The 14,070-nt window shown below is 32.5% G+C and overlaps 5 protein-coding genes across 5 annotated transcripts; 2 read left to right on the top strand and 3 right to left on the bottom strand.

Annotated features, from left to right (window-relative positions):
* Window positions 1-175: 175 nt before the first annotated feature.
* On the top strand, window positions 176-3,758 carry PPL_06238 (uncharacterized protein; the record flags this gene model as incomplete). The annotated part of the gene is made up of 5 exons (XM_020577101.1): window positions 176-1,527; window positions 1,623-1,906; window positions 2,369-2,557; window positions 2,624-3,395; window positions 3,470-3,758. 5 exons carry the CDS (start codon window positions 176-178, stop codon window positions 3,756-3,758), a joined length of 2,886 nt encoding a protein of 961 aa, XP_020432775.1.
* A 193-nt stretch (window positions 3,759-3,951) lies between these two features.
* On the bottom strand, window positions 3,952-5,851 carry nol5a (NOP5/NOP56 family protein; the record flags this gene model as incomplete). Its single annotated transcript, XM_020577100.1, has 4 exons — window positions 3,952-4,307; window positions 4,383-4,663; window positions 4,773-5,425; window positions 5,507-5,851. The coding sequence occupies 4 exons, from the start codon at window positions 5,849-5,851 to the stop codon at window positions 3,952-3,954; spliced, it is 1,635 nt and encodes a 544-aa protein (XP_020432774.1).
* Window positions 5,852-6,437: 586 nt separating this feature from the next.
* Window positions 6,438-7,773, top strand: uba5 (HesA/MoeB/ThiF family protein; the record flags this gene model as incomplete). The annotated part of the gene is made up of 3 exons (XM_020577099.1): window positions 6,438-6,560; window positions 6,677-7,600; window positions 7,681-7,773. The coding sequence occupies 3 exons, from the start codon at window positions 6,438-6,440 to the stop codon at window positions 7,771-7,773; spliced, it is 1,140 nt and encodes a 379-aa protein (XP_020432773.1).
* Window positions 7,774-7,871: 98 nt separating this feature from the next.
* On the bottom strand, window positions 7,872-12,404 carry PPL_06235 (uncharacterized protein; the record flags this gene model as incomplete). Its single annotated transcript, XM_020577098.1, has 9 exons — window positions 7,872-8,597; window positions 8,689-8,832; window positions 8,922-9,185; window positions 9,505-9,564; window positions 9,628-10,245; window positions 10,696-10,768; window positions 10,857-10,951; window positions 11,030-11,593; window positions 12,318-12,404. 9 exons carry the CDS (start codon window positions 12,402-12,404, stop codon window positions 7,872-7,874), a joined length of 2,631 nt encoding a protein of 876 aa, XP_020432772.1.
* Window positions 12,405-12,504: 100 nt separating this feature from the next.
* PPL_06234 (uncharacterized protein) lies at window positions 12,505-13,999 on the bottom strand (the record flags this gene model as incomplete). The annotated part of the gene is made up of 3 exons (XM_020577097.1): window positions 12,505-12,571; window positions 12,639-13,223; window positions 13,347-13,999. 3 exons carry the CDS (start codon window positions 13,997-13,999, stop codon window positions 12,505-12,507), a joined length of 1,305 nt encoding a protein of 434 aa, XP_020432771.1.
* Window positions 14,000-14,070: the final 71 nt, after the last annotated feature.

The raw sequence follows: 14,070 nt of genomic DNA, 5'->3' as shown, positions 1-14,070 counted from the left end.
GATTCGGATCTTTAAGTGAATTCATTTGCCTTTGCTTTTTTATTGAAACTAAAGTACAGCAGCAAACAATACAATTGTGTTTTATTTATTTATTTATATAGTTTGCATATATATATAAATTGATAAATAATACTTTTGTTTTTTTTTTTTTGTAAATAGTAATAATAATAATAAAATGGTTAACTCTAGATTTACAAAGAAACAATTGATATTGTTATTCATTTTATTTGCTGCAATATCTTTAATGTTTGTAGAGTTTCAACAACAAAATACAATTACCAATTCATCAAATTCATTTTCCACCTCTCACTATGAACAACCAATAGATGAAAATTATGAAAATGAAAATAATAATAAATTAGATTTGTTAAATAATAAAAAATACAAAAAAGATAATAAATTAGATAATAATAATAATAATAATAATAATGATAATAATAATGATATTGATGATAATGAATTTAAAGATAATTCATTCTTTGATCAAAGAAATAAAGGACCATTTGATATTACAAGAGATGAATTAAATAATACAGATTCTGATACGAATATTAAATACCAATCAAGTAGTGGAAATAGTGGAAGTAGTAGCAGTAGTAATAGTATAAATATAATCAATAGAGATAGTGATAATCAAGATTCAGGTGTAGATATAGATTTTCCAAATTTAAATAATAAAAATGATGAAAATAGTGAGGATAGTGAAGAATTTAATAAAAACAACAATAATAAACATGTTGTTTCTACAGCCACTCCAAAAGTTGATGTCATAGGAATGAAACGAAAGAGTGCTTATCAGGAGAAAAAAGAGAGAGAAAGACTGAGTAGAGTTGAAGAGTTGCGATTGTTGGATCGTGTCATCGTAGAGTACAGAAAGGAACGTATCTTGATCGAAGAGAACACTCTCGAAGATCCAGAGTGGAAGGAGAACTTTGGTTATGTCGCATGTCCAAACTACACTTGGTACCAAACTCCCAGTGAATCCGATTGGCTAGCGCTATTCGAAGATCCGACTTGGAAGAGCAACCGTTCACTCAACCCATTCTACTTGCCGAAACCACATATTTTCATCCACATTCCAAAGACCGCCGGTACCAGTCTGGTGGAGCTGTTCAAGGCGAATGAGATAGCGGAACGATTGTATCACACTATTTCACATCCTCAGATTCAAGATATCCCGGGATTGGCAAGCAAAACATCGATATTTGGACACATTCACTTTGGATTGCATCTTTACTACGAGGACACCGATCCTAGTTTGGTGGCAGAGAGACCCGATGGTTTGATAAAATACAGCTATCTGACTTGGTTTAGAGATCCGGTCGATAGAATTATATCACATTACTTCTTCCTCAGAGACAGTAGAGATCATCCTGCACACGGTATATCAATGATATATAACATTTCAGAGTGGATCGAAAAGTCACCGATTGGCGACAACGAACAGACTCGAAGAATTCTTGGATCCAGTAGAAATGAAAAGTTCACAGATGAATCGATAGAAATTGCTTTACATCATTTGAAATAGTATGATATTCATAAATTATTATAATTTATCTTTTTTGAAAAGTCAAAGAAAGAGAGAAAGAAAGAAAACTAACATTTTTTTAAAACTTTTATAGCTCAATGAAATTTGTTGGATTGACAGAGAGATTCGATGAATCAGTGGTTTTGATGTCACATTTCACAGGATTTAAAAATATTAGCTTCCCAAAGACAAATATTGGAAAACAGAGAACCAAGGTTGATGTTCCAGACGAAATAAGAAGATTAATTGCTGAAAAGAATTGGATGGATGTCATCATTTACAACCGAGCAAAAGAAATCTTTGAAAAACAAATTGATATGATTGGAAGAGATTTTATCAATGCTGAAGTCGATTACTATAGATCTATCCAAATCGACAGTTAAAATATAATTTTTTTTAAAGTTTATTAAAATAAAGTAAAACAAAGAAATATTTAAATAGTTAGGTGGAAAGGTTTGAGTTACAAAAAAAAAACATTAATCAAAAAAATCTATAGATCTGAAAAACATCAGCAAACTCTGGGTGGACCATTACTCTTTTATGTAAGAAAAATTGTATGATTTTTTTTGGGCAGATTTTATTCTAATTTAAAAATTCAATTGTTTGATTAAATATTATATGGATTTACCAGAGTTCAAACTATCAATTTTTTTGTAATCCAGATTTTCTGTTTATCTAAAAAATCACATTTGCAACTAAATATGGATTGAACTGTTCAACAGTGAAATGATATCTTTAAGATTTGATTTTCTACTCAATTTTATTAAAGAATGTTGAGTAGTAAAAAGAAGAAATTATTATTTTTTATATTTTTTGTATCTATATCTTTGACTTTATTAGAATTTATATCTCGCCCCAAATCAATAAAGATTGAAAATGAAAATCCTTATAAAGATAAAAATAATTTAAAGTATCCTCTTGAAAAAGAAATAAATAAAGAAAATAAGTTAATATATGATATTAAAGGAAGGGATGTTGAAAATAGATTGAGTAATGAAAAAGATTCTAGTATTAAACTAGAAATTAGAGGTAAATATCAAAAATTGATATAATTTTTTAGAAGAAATTAAATTTTAACTTTTATTTAATTAATAGTCTTAAATGAATATACTAGAATGGATATTGAAAATGAATTTCAAATTCGAAAAGAAAAAGAAAGATTGGGAAGGGAAGAAGAAATCAATTTATTCAAGAAAGTAATTATAGAGTATAGAAAAGAAAGAATATTATTTGAACAGAAAACACTAGAGAATCCACTTTGGATAGAGATGGTTGGATATGTAGCACTTCCAAATCATACACGGTACCGACCACCAAAAGATTCAGAGTGGGAGTCGTTGATTAAAGATCCATCTTGGAAGGTTGATTCTTCTTTAAATCCCTTTTACCTTCCAAAACCACATCTATTCATTCACATTCCAAAGACTGGAGGTACAAGTTTAGTTGAGTTGTTCAAAGCCAATGAAGAACCAGAGAAGTTACTACATTCTACCAATCCTCAAATTTTCAATGTCCCAGGATTAACAAAGAAGCAGTCAATATTTGGACATATTTTTTTTGGAGTTCATTTATATTTCAAAGAAAGTGTAGATTCATTAGTAGTTCCAGAAAGAAAAGATGGATTGATAAAGTACAGTTATTTGACTTGGTTTAGAGACCCTGTAGAAAGAGTAATATCCAACTACTACTTCCTCAGAGATAGCAAAAGACATCCAGAGCATGCTTTGGCAACAGTACATACTTTAAAAGAATGGATAGAAATTTCACCGATTGCAGACAATGAACAAGCTAGAAGAATTATTGGATGTGGTAGAGGTGATAAATTTAGCGATGAATCAATAGAAATTGCTTTACATCATTTGAAATAGTATGATAAGATTTTTAAAAAAAAATATTATCATTTAAAAACTAATGAAGGTTATTTTTAAAACTTTTTTATAGTTCTATTAAATTTGTTGGATTGACAGAGAGATTCGATGAATCAGTGGTTTTGATGTCACATTTCACAGGATTTAAAAATATTAGCTTCCCAAAGACAAATATTGGAAAACAGAGAGTTGTAGTTGAAGTTCAAGAGGATGAGAGAAGATTAATTGCTGAAAAGAATTGGATGGATGTCATCATTTACAACCGAGCAAAAGAAATCTTTGAAAAACAAATTGATATGATTGGAAGAGATTTTATCAATGCTGAAGTCGATTATTATAAATCGATTAATAATCTTTTATAAATCATCATTCACATCCACAAAAAGTTTGTGGACAATTGTTGTATCAAATAAAAAGACTCAGCAGTTGTTATTTTTTAAAAGTTTATTTAGTTGTATTTTATTTTAAGTTATATTATATTGAAAACAATGAAAAAAAAGGTGGAGTTGCTAGCTATCTTTGGAGAAAAGCTTTACTAGTAGGTGATCGATCTATTTACTCTTTTGATTTTTTGGATGATGATTTCTTCTCTTCCTTCTTATCCTTCTTTGATGATGACTTCTTCTCTTCCTTCTCCTCCTTCTTATCCTTCTTTGATGATGATTTCTTTTCTTCCTTCTCTTCCTTCTCTTCCTTCTTCTTTTTCTTTGGCTTTTCGTCGACCTCCATGGCGTCTTCCTTCTTTTCCTTCTTGTCCTTCTTTGATGAGGATTTCTTCTCTTCCTTCTCCTCTTTCTTCTCCTTCTTCTCCTCCTTTTCAACCTTTTGTTTCTTTGAGGATGACTTCTTTGATGGTTTCTCTTCTACCTCATCCATATCGTCTGCTGAACGTTTATTTGACTCGGAAAAATCTTTAAAAATAAAATTAAAGTAAATTAATGTTAGATATATATGATGAATTATAATATTATGTTTTAAATAATTACCTTTTTCAACTTCTTTAATAACTTCTCTCATAACATCTAAATTTCTCTTTGGAGAAACACCGCTGGTGAAGAACTCTAATCTGTCATCAACTTGTTTCTTTAATGTCAAACCAAACTTGTCAGTTGGATTCTCAGAGAAACAATCGATTCTGGTGGCAATTGATACTTTATTTGCGAGACATCTGGAAATTCTACCTTTATTCTTTGGTGTTGCTTTAGAGATGAAACCAGATTTATAAATAATACCATACTTTGGAGTCTTTCCACGAACTTTGATAGCTCTATAATTATTTAATTAAAAAAAAAAAATAAGAAAATAGAAAATGAAAAATATAAATATTATTAATAATTAATTATATATATATTAAATTATAATAAATATTAGTTTACCTGAATAAAGCTTTCTCAGCACCAAGAATTTGAACGGTGGAAGCTGGATATTTGGCGAGATTGGTGAGTGAACCGGCACGGGCAATCAATTGAGCACCAACACGGTCACCAATGAGGGTTTGGAGATTTGGAGCGATGTCACGCATCTTCTTGGTGAGATATTGCTCGAGGGAGTCACGGTACTCGTGGAGCGAGATGACACGATCGGCAAAATGTATAATTGATTCCAAATCGATGGTGGAGATGTCGGTACCCATAGAGGACTTTCCGGCACTGAAAATGTCTTTGGCGAGTTGTTCGTCGTCACCGACGATCTTCTTGATGTCATCGATCATCTCTTCGTTCAAGGAGGTCTTGTTCTCGATCAACTTGACCAAACGTGCGAAATGAATGTTCTCCTTGACGATCTTTATCAACTCTGGGAAATGCCATGCGTACCACTCACGGACACGCATATGGAATGTATTGAGATCTTTGTCCAATTGCTCCAAAGTGCTGATGGCTTGAATAATCATATTGTCGACCTTGTGAACGTTGAACTTTACCTTGGATCTAGAGTAACTGTGACCAAGACCAAGTTGTGCTTTAACTAAATCTCTATCCTTCAATTTAGTGAATGAATTGACATGTAATCTAATACAACGTAATACTTCCTATAAATCAATTGTTTATTATAATTATTATATTAGTTTACTATTCGTTTTGTTATTCGTTTCATATAAATTTTTACTTACATGTGTGAGAGCGTTGGAAATACAGTTGATAGCGGTTGACTCTTGGATGGAAGCAGCCAATTTATTGTCAGAGACACCGAGTACGACACCCGATGATTTCTTCAAGGTTTGTTTGAGGAAAGACTTGAGAGAGTCAGTCAACATTCCTTCAGAGATGGAATTGATGTTTTCGAGAGCCTCTTGTGCCGATGTGAATGGCAACTCACCGATCAACTTGGCAGACTTTGAGAACTTGTCAAAATCTTGCATCGATTTCTGTACGGAAGCATTTTGAATTTGCTCGGTTTCGCTCAAACTGAAGATATTGAATCCAGTCGATGTTTCAAACAAGATATGTGTGGCCATTGCTTTACTTTCTTTTTTGATCTAATTATTATAAATGTTTTCGAAACTACTGACAAAAATCTTGATTCTATTCAAACTCTATTACTATTAATTTAAAATATATTTAATTTAAAAATAATAATATAATATATAAATAGTATAAATATATATATATATTTAAAAGTGAGAATAAGTGGGAGCTGTGAAACAAAGGTTCGAATCAAAAAAAAAAAATAATAATATTAACAATTTCTTATTTTATTTTAAAAATTATTTTTGACGAGTAAAAACAATCGTGCGTTTTTTCGACAATAAAAAAAAAAAAAAATGAAAAAAAATATTTTTTCCTCTCTCTCTTTGGACTTGTAAAAATTAAAAAAGAACTTCCGGAATCATTTTTTTAAAAGCACATCATCACACTATTATTAATAAATAACATATTTGTTTTTTTTTTTTACAACCACAACTACTGTTTTATTTATTTTTACATTATTAATATATTCAATTTCAGATTTTTTTATTATTTTAAAATCAACACTTTAAATTAGCATTAGTTTAAATATTTATTTATTATAGTTTTATATTTACACATAAAAGATAAAGAAAAATGACAGAACAAAAACAACATTATAGAGGAAAGATTGATAAGTTGAGTTCAGAAGTTGTAGATTCAAATCCATATAGTAGACTTATGGCTTTGAAAAAGATGGGTATTGTTAATAACTATGAGGTAAATTAAATAAACATCTATTTAGTAAAACAAAGTTGTCATTTGACTTTTTATTGACTATATTCTTTTTTGATAATAATAATATGATGATGATTGATAATTTGATTTAATCTTAGGATATTAGAAATAAAAGTGTTGTAATTGTTGGTCTTGGTGGTATTGGTAGTGTAGCAGCGGAAATGTTGACAAGATGTGGTGTTGGAAAGTTATTGTTGTTTGATTATGATACCGTTGAGATTGCCAATATGAATAGATTGTTCTTCAGACCGGAGCAAGCCGGTATGACAAAGACAAAGGCTGCAATGGAGACTCTACAATCGATCAATCCAGATGTCGAATTTGAAACATACAACTATAATATTACTACTCTCGATAACTTTAATCATTTCCAAGAGCGTATTAAATGCGGTGGTATCGCTGAGGGTTCGCCAGTGAGCTTGGTACTCGGTTGCGTCGATAACTTTGAGGCAAGAGTCGCTATCAATCAAGCTTGTTTGGAGTTGAATATGGAGTGGATGGAGTCTGGTGTCTCGGAGAATGCCATCTCTGGACACATCCAATTCATCAAACCCGGTGAAACCGCTTGTTTCCAGTGTGTTCCACCATTGATTGTTGCTAGTGGTATCGACGAGCGTACACTCAAGCGTGAGGGTGTCTGCGCAGCATCGCTACCGACCACCATGGGTATCGTCGCCGGTATGTTGGTACAAAGCGCACTGAAGTACTTGCTTGGATTCGGTGAGGCATCGAATCTACTCGGTTACAATGCACTCCAAGACTACTTCCCAAAGGACACTATCCGTCCCAATCCAGAGTGTGTCAACAGCTTCTGTGTAAAACTACAAGCAGCCTATCAAGAGTACCTAAAGAACAAACCTGTAGAAATCAAACCAGTCGAAGAAATTGTAAAACCATCCACTGAGAATGAATGGGGAATTGAATTAATTGAAGAAGAAGTTGTACCAACACCAACAACAAAACCAACTCAACAACCAAGTAAAGGAATCGAATTTGCATATGAAACAACACCAACTGTTGATGTAACTATATAACAAATTATTATTAATTTATCAATAACTTTATTTATATTAATATAATATTATCTTTATTATTTTTTTAGTTATCAAAAGAAACAACAGTTCAAACAAATGAATCAACAAGTCTTTCTGATTTAATGGCAAAATTAAAATACAATAGTAATAAAATAAAATAAAAATCATAATTGTTTTAAACATTTATATATATATATATATATAAGTACTAAATAATATTTATTTACAAACTGTTCGGAGTCTGAAAAATAACTATTGATTATTTTCTTGCTTTAGTTTTACCAAATTTAGCTAAATCCTTTGGAGTGACTTCAACACCATTGAGGAACTTGAGATTGGTTTGAATCTTTGAGTTTGTTAGTTTCTTAAAGAATCTGATTCTGTCTTTCTCGGTGTCTTTATCGTAACAAGAGTTCTCTTCGATGAATAGAGTCTCTACATTGAGTAGATCAATAATTTTACAGAGCATTGCAAGATCTTTAAATTTGTTGTTTCGAAGATCGAGTGCCTTCAGTGACTGGAGATGGTGGATAGCGCTCTCCTTAAGATTACTATCGGTGATAGAGTTGTCAGAGAGATTCAGCACGACAAGTTGTGGTAGTTTGTTGAAGAAGAGCGACGACAAACCACAACCACGTAGGTCAATCTCTGTGAGCGTAGAGTACTCGAGACTGGAGGCACGTCTTAGAAGTGCAATGTTGAAGAGATTCTCTTTTCTATCGATCGAAGAGTCGGCTTTAGTGGAGTTGATCGATGATTCGTAGATCTCCTCCGGTGTGATCTCACTGACATCCAAAACAGAGAGTGGATACTTGTGTGTCTGATAGATTGGTGGTAGTAAGCATAGGAACTTTACGCGATAGTTGTTAGAGTTCTTTGTGAATGGATTACCAAAGATACCCAAAACTTGAAGATTTGGCATTTGTAGAATATGTGTTTTTACATCTTCAGCCGATGCCAATTCATTATGACGAATATCCAATGCCTAGTATTAAGTTAACAAATGGAGAGATTAATATTTTTTTCAAAAAAAAAAAAAAAACAACATTAACATTATTATGATTGTTAATACTTACAAAAAGTTCAGTTAACTTTACAAGTGAATGTAAATTATCTAAGGATTTAAATCTATTGTTTGGTAACAATAATGTTTTCAAATTTACATATGGTGATACATCTAAATACTCTAATGCACAATCACATAACTCTAAATTGACCAACTTTAAATTGTATACAGTTAAAAAGAAGTTGTAAGTATATATATTTGTTGATTGAATAGCTAGCTGGTTGGTTAACTTTTTAGACTTACAGTATGATCATATAAATTAATTGATTTAATTCCTGTGATATAGGCTAGCTTAAATTGTTCGGCATCTTTGAGTGCACCTCCAACCAACTTCCAACCTTCGACTTTATCGTATATGGTGATTTCGGTATCAATGACTTTGAGTGGTGCATCGATTTGCTTCATCGAGTGCATCAAACCAATCAGTTGTAGACGATCTTGTGGTGACTTCATGTTTGGATTGCCGCGAATGGCAAAGATCTCGAGATTCGATAGGTTATCGAGTATCTGTGCAATGATTGGCAGCGGTGTTTGAATGTGGTTATTTACAAATGACAATCGCTTCAACAGCCTTAGATTCTGCAATCCAATGTTGCTTATATCAGTTAGTTTGTTGTTTGTCAAATCCAATTCTGTAACATTGACCAAAAAATGAAAAGTTGACAGCATCCGACACCAAGTTCCAATCTCTCAGTCTTCTCAAACATGTAATCTGGACGGGATCATATTGTTTGCCAATCTCTACTTGATCCGGATGAATTCCCCTGTTAAAGTGCATCGTACAGTTGACGGTAAGAGACAAAAAGAAACGATACTTTTCAACTACTTCAGTTGGGTATCCAGCATGTGCATATGCATCAACTCTTTCATTAAAGTTGATTGTTGTCTACACAGAAAAAAGATATTAGCTATCATATTATTATTTAATATTGATTATTCTCCAACTTACACTGTCGATTAATAATAGATTTCTATTCTTTGGAATAAGTTGTTTGAGTATGGATGCACGATATTCACGTGATCCAGATAATCTTGGATGTGTGTTCTTGTTTGAAACGTGGAAGGAGAATGACTCTAGTGTTTCGGTGTTGGCCAATTGCTGTAGGACTGCATTGGTGTCTAGATCTGGATTGTCGTTGAGATAGAGAATTCTAAGATGTTTGAGGTGTTGTAGACCTGTGAATGAAGTCAGCTGGTTACCGGAAAAGTCGACAACCTGTGCATTTAAAAACATGGAGACATCGCAAAGCGCGAGATTCAACCGAGGGAATGTCACTGATTTCACCAACGACAAATAGTCGGGAATGGTTTGGAGTTGTTTGTGACCGAATCGCTCGATCAACAGAATCTTCCAACGGAAGATCGACGCTGAATTTGGATTGGTCGGTTCGTGCACTTCGATCGCCTTGATACGCTCCTCCTTGGTGATCGGTGTGTCGTCGATCTGCACCAGACCAATCATACGGTTGGTTCCTTTGAGGTTGCGGGTGATGTAAATGAGTCGCTGACGATAGGCATCCATACGAATGTTGTCATTCAAATTGACGAACCTCATCGATGGTGTCAACTCAAAGATGTTGATCATGTCCTGGCGGTTCAGCAGCTGATTGTTTCGGAAGCTGCAGTAAAAGAGTTGTGCGCACTTCTCCATGCCAGATTTGGAGATGTCGGTGAGCAAATTCGAGCTGAGATCGAGGTGTTGCAAGTTTGGAAAGTTTCCAACGTAAAAGAATTTCAACATTGAGTTTTGGAGTACGAGATGCACGATGTTCTGTGGTGACCAGCCAGCTTGCACCGGACGGAGTGTACGCACCTCCGCCAGATTATCGAGGTACAATTGCCAACGAATCGTATCGATCTGTGACTTTTGCTCGAAGGAGCCATACATCATGATACCCTTGACTCGCTCATCGACACTCAACTGCTTCTGACTGATCGTTTCCAATACCAACAGCTTTGCACACAATCTCAACTGATAATCATCTCTACATATTGGATTTCCCAAAAGATTGAATACCTCCAAATTCAATGAATACTTTGTAATCTTTCTAATTGATCTAAATGTTTTAATTCTATTTTGTGATAAATCACTAAATATATAATAATATTTAACTTAATATTAATATCGATTTTTTAAATATATTATTAATTAATAATAATAATAATAATATGACATACCAAAATCTTAAATTTGGGAATCTAGCATTTTTACCAATTCCACCAATTCCAACATTCTTTAAAATGAGTGTTTCAACTAGTGGACATAAAGTCAACTAAATTTAGTTGAAAAAGATAACATGTTAATAATGATGATTAATTTGATAAATAAAACCATTACTAGTACTACTTACTCTTTTCCATAGTTGTTTCTTTGTTTTATTGTTTAAAGGATAATCGACAATACATATATAGGTTAGGAGTGAGAGGTTGAAAGCCGATGAGTTTAGATCCTGGTAGGTTAGAACTTTCTCTTGTGGCGGTGTCTGGTTGAATGTTCTCATTGGGTTGCCCTTGCCAACGAGGAATCTTGGCTTGATGTCTTGTACTGCGGGTTGTGCGCGACGAGTGTTTAGATCAATCTGGTCGAATCCATAGGGATGCATACCCTCCTGTGGTTCTTGGATGATCGGCAGCTCCGTCTCTGGCACGACGGCATTCGGCACCGGGTAGGTCTCCTCGATCTCCTCGTGATAGAAAGAGAACGGTGCACTCGAGTACTCGGTGGTTGGCTGATTGAACAGATCCTTGTTCATGCCGACCTGTGGCAGTGCAGGTGGATACACCACAGGACTACTGAAATGCAAAACATAGTCACGCTTTCTACTCTGTTTCGGTGAAGTCTGAACAACAGCATCCTTAATCTTTACTTTTATACTATTTACTTTCTTTTCGAAATCTGTTTCACTTAGATTTTTCTCTAAATAAATAAATAAATAATAATCCAATGCAATCAAATTAATACACTTTATGAATTTAGTAATTAACAAGTCGTTTCAATTTCAAATTTACCTAAAAAATTTTTAAAATTATTCAACATTGTTTGCTCTGTTTTTTTTTTCGTTTTTGGTGTCGCTCTGCTTTGATCACTGCAGATATGTATATTGGTTGGTTTCTCTGTATTTATTTCTGTTTTGTTTTATCTAATTATAATGATGATATACTAACTAACTAACTACTAACTAAACTAACTCTACTCTATAATTATTAATTAACAAACTATCATTAACTACTTTTAATTATTATTATTATTCTAATAAAAAAAAATAGAGATATTATTTATTTATTTGAAAAATAGATAAAGATATGATATAATACAATAAAATGATTCTAATATTACTACTACTTAAAAAGAGTAATCAAAGATAGATAATTATGATTTGTTTGGTTTAAGTAATTTAAGAAACTCAAAAAACAAAGAATAAACTAAACAATCAAAAATAAATTAATTAAAAATAAGTTTTGATGGTGAAAAAAAACAAAAAAAAAAAAAAAACAAATCATTAATCAAAAAAAAACTACATCAAGTGTGAAAATGTGGTTATAATTTAAAACAACCTTCTTTTAAAATCAATGAAAAAAAAAAAAAAAAGAAATACAATGGTAAAAAAACTTAAAAGACCCAAACAATAATTTATTTACATTAGAAGGTTTTTTTGACTGTTCGTAGTCGTGTAGAACAATTATTTCAACTAAAATATCGCAAATATGATAAGAAAACAAAAACATTTAAGATTATCATATAATCGATCGTTAAATGAAAGGTGCAGGTGTGGGCGCAGTTAACTCGAAATCAAATCGATCTATGCCAAAAAAAATACATTTTTTTTTAAATAAAAATTGTTTTCACATCTTTTGCGTTTTGTTCTGTTGGGCAATATGGACATTTAAATTTACTGTGAAATAGTAGTAGTAATTAGTAATTATGAAATTGAATATATATTTTTTTACTTAACAACATACCCAGATGCACCTTTAATTAATTTGGTCATTGAATTCTTTGAGAGTAGATGTCCACATTGAAGAAGAACGGGTGGATTGTTTTTAGTGCTTTGTTCACGTGACACTGGACATGAGAAGATCGAGTGATATTTGTAGCGTTGATCGACGTTGACCTCGACGGTGAGTGACTCGTCGTTGACGTCGCGCAACACTGAGAATGTTGAGAGTTTGATAAAGGTGGGCAGTGCCTTCATACCGACGGTGACAGTGATGAACAGTGGCGACTCTTGTGGTAGTCCCATCAGAGTGAAGCTATCCTTTGAGAAGCAACTCTTGATGTCTCGCCACTGATTGTCAATCGAGCGCTCATTGAATATACTGGCATACGGTGAACTCTCTAGCCTGTCGGCATAGATAAACGATCCCATCAACGTTTGAATATCTTTCATCTTGTGTCCACTGAACTGATTAAAGTGCTTCCTAGCATAGACGAGAGCATCCTGACGCTTATTCGTCGACATCAAATGAATGAATTGCAATCGATGTAATTTAAACTCCAAATATGAATCCAACTTTGAAAGTTGTAACTTTTTATGTTTACACCAACTTTTCAGTTAATAATTATTAACATTTAATGTTTAGTTTGTTTGTTTGTTAGTTTATTTGAATATTGATATTCGTGATGATGAATAATAAGTATTATTATTATTATTATTATTAATTACTTACTTTATTGCAGGTTGTAAATCTTTTCTATCGATTGAATTCAATATGTCGTGATGATCTACAAATTTCGATTTGAGTTGATCGTTGGCATTCGAGTCTAGGTGCATCTCCTCAGAGAAGATATCACCAATATCAAAGCGTCCCTCTCTGTAGAGATGATTGAGTATCAGCTGGTTCAGTGTATTGTTGTCGAAATCGATATCTTTTGTCGATTGTTCAATGTCGGATCGTACACACTTGTCAATCGACTTGCCCATCTTTGAAATGGGTGCATGTAATTCTTTGTGTTCAGACTGCATCTTTAAACATAACTTTGATTCCGATATAGTTTTATGAAGGTTATTTATAATCATTGGTAACATTGTATTACTACTATTATTATTATTATTACTATTATTATTGTTATTATTATTATTATCATTATCAATACTCATTGTATTATTACTACTACTATCAGATTCTACATTTGATAGTAATTGTAATTGATTCTTTGATGAGTTCAATGTTGAAATGATAGTATCTATATCTTTGATTGTTTTTGACATTGTAGTCTTTTGCTTCTTTGCTATTCTACCTATATTATCCTCCAATTGGTCAAAGTCAATTCTATTTCCACCATTCCCTCCATTGCCACTTCCTGTATCCATTTCTGACATGTCTTTACTATTTACTTTTTATATATATTAAATACTAAAACTACAAATTAACAAAATAAAACACAAAACAA

This window comes from Heterostelium album, assembly GCF_000004825.1.
Source record: "Heterostelium album PN500 unplaced genomic scaffold PPL_contig15, whole genome shotgun sequence".
NCBI lineage: Eukaryota > Evosea > Eumycetozoa > Acytosteliales > Acytosteliaceae > Heterostelium > Heterostelium album.
The sequence above is the reverse complement of the archived record's forward strand: the minus strand, read 5'-3'. Positions and strand labels throughout refer to the sequence as shown.